Here is an 11,894-nt window from a genome sequence, read left to right on the forward strand (position 1 = left end):
TAATAGTCAGTGCAAAGTAGCCTGCAAATTCTTTGGTGGGGGGCGGTGAGGGACCTGGATAAAGGCTGGGGGGGCGCTGGCCCAAAAAAGAACAACACTGGTCTAGCACATATTTTGGAAATAACTGTGGTAATTTTTTTGGGGAAAAATAAAAAAAATCTTGGAAGTGTGACGTAATGGCATTCTGACAAAAAAGACATATTTATTGCATGTTTCATGATGACTGTGTGATGTTTTTGTGATGTAAAACACGTTGAAGTGCCTTGTTGCTGATGAACTTGACTTCAAAAAGTTTGGATTATTTTATTTAAACTCGGCAGAGTTAAGGCTCTAACCTGTAGAGGAGTTCAAAGTTCAAGCTGCACATTAATGACCGACACCTCCTCTCAACACTAATCTGCGGACCGCAAACAGAACAGTAGATCTTCACATTCACGTTTTCCGTGTTTATTTTTAGTTACCGCATTTCATCCAGCGTCGCTGTAATCACGGGCTTGCATTGCACGTTTGTGTTTCTGCACAACTCGAACCACTTTCTCCTATAGTGTCCCGAGTAAAACCGTGACAGCTGACATTCAAACCTGTTTTTAAGCTGTTTTTAACCATTCTTCAGATCAGCTGGCAGCTCCACTGTCCAGCCTTCCTCTCCGAAACACGCAAACACACAATAAAACCTTGGCCAACTCAGCGGCACGCTCGCTGCTGCCGGCTGTTTGTTGTGCGTTCAAAAGGATGGCTACTTGGGAGGCCTGTGATGTTTCACGGAGAAGGATGTGCACAGCTGTGACCGTCTGCTTGTGTTTGTACTCGGAGAACCTCTGAACCCTTCGCCTGCTGCTCGGGCCAGGATTGGACGAGCCGCTCAGTCGCAGTTCTGTTTGAGTCGTGAGGCTCGTGTCAGCGTTGCATGATGACTGGGTGGCTTTTTGTTGACATGATCAACAAGACCAACATGAGCGCCCGAGTTACTGATTACATGTGATTTTATAATTTGGAGATAAGAGTTGGGCTTTAAACACTGATTCCTGCCAGTTAGGACAAGCCATCAAGCTGGGATCCTTCATACTGGGACGTCACTCCTTCAGGTAAATACTCCCAACAGTTTATTTTTTAATTTTTCATCTTTTTTTCCCCTCTATCTCTTCATTGGGATGTGAAGCTCAGTCTAGGTTTAGCTGCAACGATAGTCAAAAACATAAAGGTTTCAAAAGAAATTGTTAAGACAATGTCAGTGACATTGGGTGAAAGAAAAGTTCAACTTATTAAGGTGTTTTTGTCCTTAAAAAAAAAAAAGTTTCAACATTTTCTTTAATGCCTACAGAGTGAGAGAATAAAATTGTTTTATGTCTGTTAAACAAAATAATCAAATTAGCAAAAGCTTGCTTTCAGTTAACATTTTGTACTTCTAACTTTGCAGGGCTGTTGGGATTGTTTTGTTCCTCCTTTTCTCTCTCAAGTTGAACAGGAAACAGCATCATGAGCGTGGAGTCCAAAAAAACACGCGAGGCCTGTTGCTCCAAGCTCAAGGTCAGTGGAGTTCTACCTTTTGCCTGTATTACCACATGTCGGACTTTAGAGTTGCGAAAAGGTCAAGACTTCACCAAATCCAAGGCCTATGAAAGAATACTTGACCTGCAATTTAGTAATGCATTATATTTATCCTAGTGCAACTTATAAAATGCATGTTTTTGTAAGAAACAAAGGGCTGATTTTTAAGATTTGTACTGTACTACAGTGGTGATTTTCATTTGTACCAAAGAGTAATTAGTATTTATCAAAATGTTATTAGAGTGCATGACATGTGCTAATTTGTGTGTACACAGTATATTGCAACGGAAGTAATAATAGTCTGGCCTAAAATGTTGGACATTATTTTCCAAAGGAAAACGATTTGATTTCCTTTTGGAAAACCAATTTGCTGTGGTTGCCGGTAAAAGCTTACCCAACCTTCACCGGCATGTTAAAAGTTAAATAATCATCTCAAATTTTTCTGTAAATCTTCATAAATTATTCTTGGTGCCAGGACTAAAGCAAATTGAGGCCATGGTCTGAGCTAATAAAAAAAAAAAAAAAAAAAACCGAGATAGTTTTGTAAACAAATCATAAATCTCCTCCTCTTACATCATCAAATTGCCTTAGGCTGAATCAGCACATTTGGTTTGGGGTTAAGTGAAAACAAGCAGGAATTTTTCTGTATATTACAGAGTGATCTAGCATGAAATCCTTTTCTTACACTACAGGTGTTACAAACTTCGTGTTTTCAAGTAATGTACACTCACCACCTTCAGTCACATAAAGAAAAGGCTTTGTACTGCTTTCTATTGGTACTGAAGAGTTGCTGGAGTTCTTTGAAGATGTGTCAGATTTATTGAGATTTGTCCTTCTATATTCAATCAATCGATCCAAGTCTATTTGTATAGCACATTTCAGTCAGAAGGCAGTTAAAGGTGGTTTACATCATGGAAGTGCCGTTGTTGCACATCAAAATGTTGATTGGCATTTCATCTATAATATTTCAAATGGAACTCTAAACAGGTGGGATTTTAATCTGGAGTTAAAGACACTCGGTGCATTTTGGATTTTAGACGTGAACTAATTGTTGTGCGTCGTCTGAGATTGTCCAGTGTGTTTAAAGGCAACATAGCTTAGCAACTTTTTATATTATTTTGCAGCTGTTCCTTGTCTCTTTGGCATTTGTGTACTTTGCCAAAGCTTTTGGTGGCTCCTACATGAAGAGCTCCATCACCCAGATCGAGAGACGCTTCGACATCCCCAGCTCTCTGATTGGGGTCATAGATGGCAGCTTTGAAATGGGTTTGTGAAGTTAAGATGTTCTGGATTCTAAAATACTGGAGCTACTCCTTTAATTAATGGTTTTCTGCATTTATTTTTCTTCACAGGAAACTTGCTGGTAATCGCCTTTGTGAGCTACTTTGGTGCAAAGCTCCATCGTCCCAGGCTGATTGGTATCGGCTGCTTGGTCATGGCCACCGGATCCTTCATTGTTGCACTGCCGCACTTCCTACAGGGCCTGTTAGTATAAAACTCATTTACTCTGCTTACATCTTTTCAAAGATAATCTGTATGTTTCACAAATAGCTTGTCAAAGAATAGAATTATATTTTAAAGTAATAAAGCACTTTTATAAGTACAATCAGTGATATAAGTTGCTTACAGACACGTTGCACCGTGACGTCACAATTTTAAAAATATAGCAAGGCAGAAGAAAGTAGCTCAGTTATGCTAGCTTGACTTTGACAATCTTAACATTTAGACGTGCTGTGGAATTCAGTGTGTTTCAGTTTATTTTAAAAAAAAAAAGGCGACTCACATACCATCTCTCTGACAACTCATCAGCAGAGCAAGTGTTTAAATTAGCTAATCGACTTAAATATTACAACAAAAAAGAAAAGGAGTATTCATATATTTTCAAATCTTGTACAGAATACCTGACATTATTGTTATTTTTTCTAGGTATAAATATGAGACCAGTATGTCCCACAACACTCAGGTCAACAGCACTGAAAACATCCTGCCATGTTTGTCTAACCACAGCCTGAATGAGAAGAATGAAATCCCCGATGTAGAAGCCATGAAAGGTAGATGGTAGTTTGTTTTGAAATTCACCTCCATGCACTTTAGCGTTGATCCTAAATCTGCCAGAAAGAGTTTAATCGCCAGTCGTCTACTCCCCAGCTTGTGAAAAGGCAGTCGGCTCTTCCATGTGGATCTACGTTTTCCTGGGAAACATGCTGCGTGGAATTGGAGAGACTCCGATCATGCCTTTGGGAATATCCTATCTGGATGACTTTTCCAAACACGAGAACACTCCTTTCTATTTGGGTTTGTTGTTGTTATTAGTTACAGGATGCCTTGGCTTAGCACTTTGCATAGGATCGGTATATGTTTTAGTACATCTAGTCAACGCTCAGCTTCTTATCAGCCATCTTTATTTTTGATCACTTTATGTAAGAATTTCTATTTGAATGTCATCTGTGCTTAAGCATAGGAGGTAATCCATAACACCCTCTCCCCTTTTCTCTTCTTCTGTGCTAGCCTGTATTCATACAACAGGAATATTAGGTCCTATGTTCGGGTTCATGCTGGGGTCCTTCCTTGCCAAGACCTACGTGGACATTGGATTTGTCGATTTAGGTATGAGACATCTGGTAAATCATTATTTAGTACCAAAATGTTTCAGTGGAGAACAACTAATTCATATCCTGTTAATACGATGTTTTTAATGGCAACCATTTTGGTTTTCAAGACTAGAGTTTTAAAGAAACCTACAACTTCCCAAGAAAGAATTTACATCCATAGGATTGCTCCATTTATTCAGATTTTGTCTGGGAATTTGGAAATTCATTAGACAAAAAGGAACACAACATAAAAAAAGACTTTATAACCCCAGCAATCATCCTTCTCCCTTTTCCCTAGACAGCATCACCATCAACTACAAGGACTCTCGCTGGGTGGGAGCCTGGTGGCTGGGCTTCATCTTGACTGGCACAGTGATTCTGCTGTCGAGCATCCCCTTCTTTTTCCTGCCCAAGTCTTTGCCGAAAGAGGGGGAGGAGGAAGAAGATGGCAAAAAAAGTACAGAGCTAGCTTCTGGGCCAGAACAGGAGAGCTTCCTGCCAGACGAGACCCAAGATGGTGAAGACAAAGAGAAGACCGTCACATTTAAGGAAATGGCTAAAGGTAACTCAGTGTTTTGGCTGTATGCCCAAAAACACCACTAAGCGCTGAGAGTAACCTTATCTAATGCTTTGTTCTTTGCCAGATTTTGTTCCTTCACTGAAGAGACTCTTCAGGAACAGCATCTACACGATGATGATTCTCACCCACCTGGTTGCGGTCAACGGTTTCATTGGCATGATCACCTTCAAACCTAAATTCATGGAGCAGATCTACGGCCAGGCGGCATCCAAGGCCATTTTTCTCATAGGTACACCGCTCACCCCACCCCCACTCACTCTTAACTTTCCTGCAATTGGAACAATGATGTTGTGAAAGGGAAGTGTGATTGTGTGTGATAACATCAACTCAAGAATGTAAGCACTTAATGACCCACTGTGAGATCTCCCTTTGTGCAAGTGTTTAGAAAATCTAGACGCTATATTTAGCATTTGATGACTGGGTGGTTATCCAACATTGTCATCCCTTTGTTTTCCATCTTGGAAGTGTAAGGAGTCATCCTTTCTGTCCTGTAAACCATCTCTACATTTCACCACTAAGGCATCATGAACCTGCCCGCAGTCGCTCTGGGCATCATCACTGGTGGTTTTGTGCTGAAACGGTTCAACCTGGGTGTCGTTGGAGCAGCCAGAGTGTCCATCTCTGCGTCTCTTGCATCCTTTTCTTTGCTCACCCTGCAGGGCTTCTTCCACTGTGACAATGCAGAGGTGGCTGGTTTGACTGTTGCGTATCAAGGGTAAGTTGTTGTTTTTTTTGATGAAATCTCTTGACTTCATTGGCAATGAATAATATTCTGACAAACACGACTTGTCTGCTTTGGCCCAGTTATCAACAGGTATCCTACAATTATTCCACACTTTTGTCGCCTTGCAACCTGGGCTGTTCCTGCTCCTTGAAGCACTGGGATCCAGTGTGCGCCTATAACGGCATGACGTATGCCTCTCCCTGCCTGGCTGGCTGCCAGACCTCCACTGGGACAGGAAAAGCAATGGTGAGCGTTTTTTCCACCAACACGAAATCCATCCACACAAACAACACAGAGATAGAGATTTTGCTCTGAAAATTGAAAGTAGTAGATCTCCAAAATCTATCAGCGGCATTAAGCCGGAGGTACAAGTTGTTCTGCATTAGATCCTTGTGTTTTTGATCTTCAGGTGTTTCACAACTGTACCTGTGTTGGGGACTTCATGACTCCTGCTGCGAACATGTCTGCTGTGCTGGGCCAGTGTCCGAGGAAGAGCGATTGTGATTATAAATTTAAAATCTACATGGCTTTGACAGTGGTGGGAGCTTTCATTTCTGCCTGTGGGGGCACACCGGGATATATTGTGTTACTCAGGTAAGATTCACTCAATTCCTCGAGGGCCAGAGTCCTGCAAGTTTTAGATGCATCCCTTGACCTACACACTTGAGTTAACCAGTGAAACTGCCTCACTGGTATGCAGTCAAGCTTTATAAAGCTCAGCTAATGAGCTAGTATTGACTTAGGCAGTTGGACATAATCTTAATGCCAAATCAGTGATTCAATCATTAGTGACATTAATAAAACTTAAGTTAGCAATTACAAAATAATTGTAAATAGGTTTGTCTAACTTCGGCTATGTTTAATTCTTTTATCCTTACTTACCCAAAAGAAACAAACCTCCATTTCTTACATAATGTTCCATCGTGCTTCTTTGAATTAGATCCATCCAACCAGATCTGAAGTCTTTGGCCTTGGGTATGCAGACCCTAATTGTGAGAACTCTGGGTGAGTACTGCACCTGCAACAAGCACCAATTCTTAGTAACGACATTGATGACATTTGGCGTGACCTCCCAGGTGGGATCCCTCCCCCGATATATTTCGGAGCACTGATCGATCGAACTTGTTTGAAATGGGGCACGAAGCAATGTGGAGGACGTGGAGCATGTAGGCTTTATGATTCCAACGCATTTAGGTAAGAACGGATGTTGGCCTTGCAGGCTACGTCACAAATCACAGCAAATAAAATCCGGCACACGTGTAATCAGTGTTTTTATAATACGCTTTACTTTCAGAATGACTTTCTTAGGCTTGGTAACTGGACTATACTTCCTTACCAATGTGTTGTGGGGAATTCTCTACGTTAAAATCATCAAGAGACAGAAGAAGCTAGCTCTGAGGAACCAGGCCAAAGACAACGCAGTGGAGGGTAACACACAGAACAATGGACATGCAAACATCAGCATTTCTATGAACAAAGAAGAGGATAACAAGGAGAGTTCGATTTAACATATTACCAGAATGCCACATCATTGTGTAAAGAAGATGAACCCAAACTGGATCAAATGTGGTAAGGTACAGTTTCATCACTGTTTGGCCCTCTAGCAGCTCACCTCTTTCTTCTCTTTTTTTTTTTTTTTAGATATAAAAGTCAAAACTAGAGCATTTACCTTACATTAAAAAATATGGGATCTTTGTCCAAACAGTCAGTCAAAGTAGCTGGTTTGAAACTCAATTCACTTTTCATGGAGTTCAGTTTTAAATATTAAGTAGAAGACGTATATAAAATATTTAAAACATTTTAAAAATTGCACACATTTTAAAAGTTTTACACACTGCTGAAGCTGAAAGACTCTTGATTATTTCATGAGTCATTTTAATGTGTCTTTTTTCTTAATCACTGGAGGTCATCAGTGTTGCTACCGGTGTTTTACCTCACTTCCTGAAACCATTTTTACAAGCTTTTACCACTGATAATCAGTTAATCATTTTATTTTAAAGTCAAGTAAAATCCTGAAATGTGTCCCAACAATACATTGTGTGTCAATGTAATTGTTATGTACTACATTACAGTTTTTTTGTTAAATAATTTAGCTTTAATTTGCAAAAAGCTGCAGTCAAGATATCTTCTCAAATATAAATGTTATAAAGCGAGTCACTGTTTGGATTGTGAACTGCAAACCACTGGACTGAGTACTAAACTTGTTTTTGTAATTTACTTTCTTAGACTTTGTTGCAACCGTAACAACCAGTCATACAGCACTGACTTAATAATCACTGTTAATAATTTGGATTTATAAAGAATGTTAGATGCTTTTTTATTTTAATATGTCATATATATTGCTTAAGGTTCTCTTCTTCCACTCTCTCTGTACAGTTGAATACACATTAAAGACAATAAGTTCATTAGTTGGTCTTAATTTATTATTATTATTAAGATATTGACGTCTAAAACTTTTTTTTAATTATATAAATGAACAATTTTTTAAACATCTCCTGTCTTGTGAAAAATATAGGAGCTCACATTCACTTTCAGCCCTGAATGACAATGAATAAAAGTAGTAAGTAAATAATCAGCTTTCAGTATACCACATGCTGAAATAAACACAGTTGGACTGAAAATCAGCGTAAAGATTTCCTGTTTTCAGGTCAGTTGGGATTACGAATATTATTTGTATTTGCAAAATGCCATAAAGTTGACGGTGGTTTTTGTACCACCGTTTTATAAGTTGACGGTTGGCCTCACAGATGAGACCAACTGTGAGGTCTCAACTGTGCAGACCTCACAGTTGAGGTCTACTGTGACGTAGACCTCAACTGCAGTAGCACCCTCCAACCCATGGAGGGCAGCACTTACACAGTTTTACGCTAAAATATTGCCGAATTAAACAAATTCACACAAGAATGTTGATTTTAGGTTTAGATAGTCTTTAATCATACCTTTCTAAGTGTGTTTTTTTTTAAATATGTGCATACATATTTAAAAATATTTTCTTGTTACTTATTGTTGAATTCTGAGTCCAGTCTTTTCAAGTTTATTTCAAAAATACTTTAAAAAAAATCAGCTTTACCTGTTGTCCTAAAATATACAATGCTTTTTATGCTAGGTGGATTATTGGTGGAAAATCTAAACATGAGTGCAGAATTATTCATACCTCAGATGTATTTAAACTATCAGAAAAGAGATTATCTCCAGTCTGAATCTAAATTCTTGGTTGAATGAAAAATAATTTCACATCTAAATCTGTACTGTACCTGTATATGAACAACTCACATGCACTTTATGAGAAATTTCTTTTAAATGGACTGAGTATTTGGAGGGCAGTTTTGCATCAGGTTTTAACAATTAGGTTGGTCTGATACAAGCAAATGTCTAAAAAAAGAAAAAAGTAAACAGTGTTGCAACCCAACCAGCCTCTGGGTCCTGGAATCTCCTCTCACCCCTCACACATTTGTTTTCCGGGCGTTTTGCCCTGACTTTTAAGTTTTTACCAAAGGTGCAAAGTCTATTTCCAGGTATTCATCTGAGCATTTTCCAAGTAAAGTTGTTAACTGTGGCTCCATTTCTCTTTTCTGTTCTTGCTCTACCCACAAAAATCAACCTTGACCTTCTCTATGTTTATTTTGTTCTTTCCAAATAGCCCTCCTCTTGCTTTCATTGGACCAGAAGCAGAGTTTGAACTTGAGTGTCTCTTTGTGACACTCGGAAACTCAGAGATTTCAGGATGAACAACGACTGGATGTTCTAGATTCAGTGGTGGAGAAAGTACTCAAAAAATTTACTTAAGTAAAAGTACAAATACACAGACAAAAATGTACTCAAGTAAAAGTCAAAGTACCACATTAACATTTTACTTAAGTAAAAGTAAAAAAGTACTGGTTTTTAAAAATACTTAAGTATTAAAAGTAAAAGTACTTGCTGAATGCATTACCTAATCACTAATATCATTAAGTGCACCGATCATATGATCATATGCCACAGATAAAACATGTTTTTATTGCGTTTACTCTGTAACATAGTTTAGACTTAGATATGTGATTCTATGCATCATAATTTCAGGGATGGAAACATCTCGTCTCCTGTCCTAACATAACATGAACTTCACTTTTTTTGCCACACATTTATTTTGAAAGAAATCCAACTGGCAGAGGAGGACATGGAACCAAGGAGCCACGTAGCAGAGTTGTAGTCTGGACCACTGAACCCAAGACCAAATCAAAACCAGCACCCCGTGCTACATGACAATAAAATTTAGTGCACCTATCAAAACTGCTTCTCAAATTGATCTGAAAGATTCACTTTCCCACCTAGATATTAAATACTTAGAGCTGAAATAAATTTAACCAGTATCAATTCAAACTCTTCTTCATTCTGTTTTGCTTTCATCTCTGTGCCACAATCCACAGAGGTCTCTTGCCATCCCTACAAAAATAACGCCCTGTGTGGTTGCCCATATTGCCAATGTCAGAAATAATAATTGTCTGCACCATTAAACATAGCAATTAACAACGCTCAACTATGAACACTGTCCAAGGCCCAATAAGCAACAAGTAACCAAGCAGGAGGAGCACCGTGACTGTTCTCATCCTCCCTCCTGCTGCAATGTCTGCCACCATGACAGGTGACGAAAACAAAGAGCAATGAGCATGCTCTGTGTTCCTACGTTCTTGTTTTATTTATTCACCAATTAAATATAAATATATTTTAATGAAATAAAATAGCAACTGCAGTGTACGCAGAGCATTACAAGAACAAAGAACGGCTCTCAGTGAGGCTTCAGTACTATAGGACTTGGTCAAGATCCGTCCAGAAGAATCGGATCGTCCATGAATGTCATATTACAATATTGCACTTTGGTCACAGCGTTGTCCCATATATGCGACATGTCAGTCATCGCAGATGTAACATGTGTCTCAGTCAATACAGCTAGCTTTGCTAGCATCACGTCCACGGAGCTTACCTGTCTTAAAGCTTTCCTTCCAAGTGACGTTAAAAATTGGACAAAGTCCCCACCGTCTGTGAAAGCGAAGCGCTGCTGATTTTACATGTCGCCATATCTTATGATTTATGCAGCGCTATTATATTACTGACGCTCAGAGGAAACCACTGCGCATGTCTGGAGCTCCGCGTGCGAGTAAAGGTGGAGCCGATGGGTGACAACAGACACTAAGTCACGTTATTGCTCGGATTTTACGGCGCCACCTTAAATCCCTCAACTTCACATTTTAACGGAAAAAAAAACCACAATGCGACTTGGATGTAACGAGTAACGCGACAGTTTTGTAGAAATGTAGTGAAGTAGAAAGTACAGATATTTACTGTAAAATGTAGTGGAGTAAAAGTAGAAAGTATCCATTATTAAATCTACTTAAGTAAAGTACAGATACACGAAAATTGTACTTAAGTACAGTAACGACGTACTTGTACTTCGTTACTTCCCACCACTGTCTAGATTGAAACATATCAGAAGTACAGAAATGTTAAGGCTGAATGCATTTATTTTCACCTAAATTAAAATTTTACCAGCAGGTGGTGCTCTACACACGCAGGAAAACGTTCTACTATGGTTTTAAGTAAGTCTGTCCAAGCTGAAAACAGTACCTTGCAGAAGTATTAATCCCACTTGAAACTTTTCACAGTTTGTCACGTTACAAAACACAAATTTCTATGTATTTCATTATTATTTTTTGTGAGTGACCGACACAAAATAGCATGTAATTTTGGAAGGAAGACAATGGCCCACATTTTTACAAATACAGGTCCTTCTCAAAAAATTTGCATATTGTGATAAAGTTCATTATTTTCTATAACGTAATGATAAAAATTAAACTGTCCTATATTTTAGATTTATTGCACACCAACTGAAATATTTCAGGTCTTTTATTGTTTTAATACTGATGATTTTGGCATACAGGTCTTGAAAACCCAAAATTCCTATCTCAGAAAATTAGCATATCATGAAAAGTTTCTCTGAACGAGTAATTAATCTAATCATCTGAATCAACAAAGTAACTCTAAACAGCTGCAAAAGATTCCTGAGGCTTTTAAAAACTCCCAGCCTGGTTCATTACTCAAAACCACAATCATGGGTAAGACTGCTGACCTGACTGCTGTCGGGAAGGCCATCATTGATGCCCTCAAACAAGAGGGTAAGACACAGAAAGACATTTCTGAATGAATAGGCTGTTCCCAGAGTGCCGTATCAAGGCACCTCAGTATAAAGTCTGTGGGAAGGAAAAAGTGTGGCAAAAAACGCTGCACAACGAGAAGAGGTGACCGGACCCTGAGGAAGATTGTGGAGAAGGGCCGATTCCAGACCTTGGGGGACCTGCAGAAGCAGTGGACTGAGTCTAGAGTAGAAACATCCAGAGCCACCGTGCACAGGCATGTGCAGGAAATGGGCTACAGGTGCTGCATTCCCCAGGTCAAGCCATTTTTGAACCAGAAACAG

The 11,894-nt window shown here is 39.1% G+C and overlaps 1 protein-coding gene across 1 annotated transcript; it reads left to right on the forward strand.

Annotated features, from left to right (window-relative positions):
• Positions 1-726: 726 nt before the first annotated feature.
• Positions 727-7,851, forward strand: slco1d1 (solute carrier organic anion transporter family, member 1D1). The gene is made up of 15 exons (XM_081604052.1): positions 727-1,085; positions 1,418-1,527; positions 2,673-2,814; positions 2,901-3,033; positions 3,475-3,599; positions 3,697-3,843; positions 4,057-4,155; positions 4,438-4,701; positions 4,784-4,948; positions 5,239-5,434; positions 5,524-5,689; positions 5,853-6,037; positions 6,384-6,448; positions 6,520-6,637; positions 6,738-7,851. Exons 2-15 carry the CDS (start codon positions 1,477-1,479, stop codon positions 6,949-6,951), a joined length of 2,070 nt encoding a protein of 689 aa, XP_081460178.1. The 5' UTR covers positions 727-1,085; positions 1,418-1,476; the 3' UTR covers positions 6,952-7,851.
• Positions 7,852-11,894: the final 4,043 nt, after the last annotated feature.

This window comes from Poecilia reticulata, chromosome 23 (assembly GCF_904066995.2).
Source record: "Poecilia reticulata chromosome 23, P_reticulata-male-v2, whole genome shotgun sequence".
Taxonomy (NCBI): domain Eukaryota; kingdom Metazoa; phylum Chordata; class Actinopteri; order Cyprinodontiformes; family Poeciliidae; genus Poecilia; species Poecilia reticulata.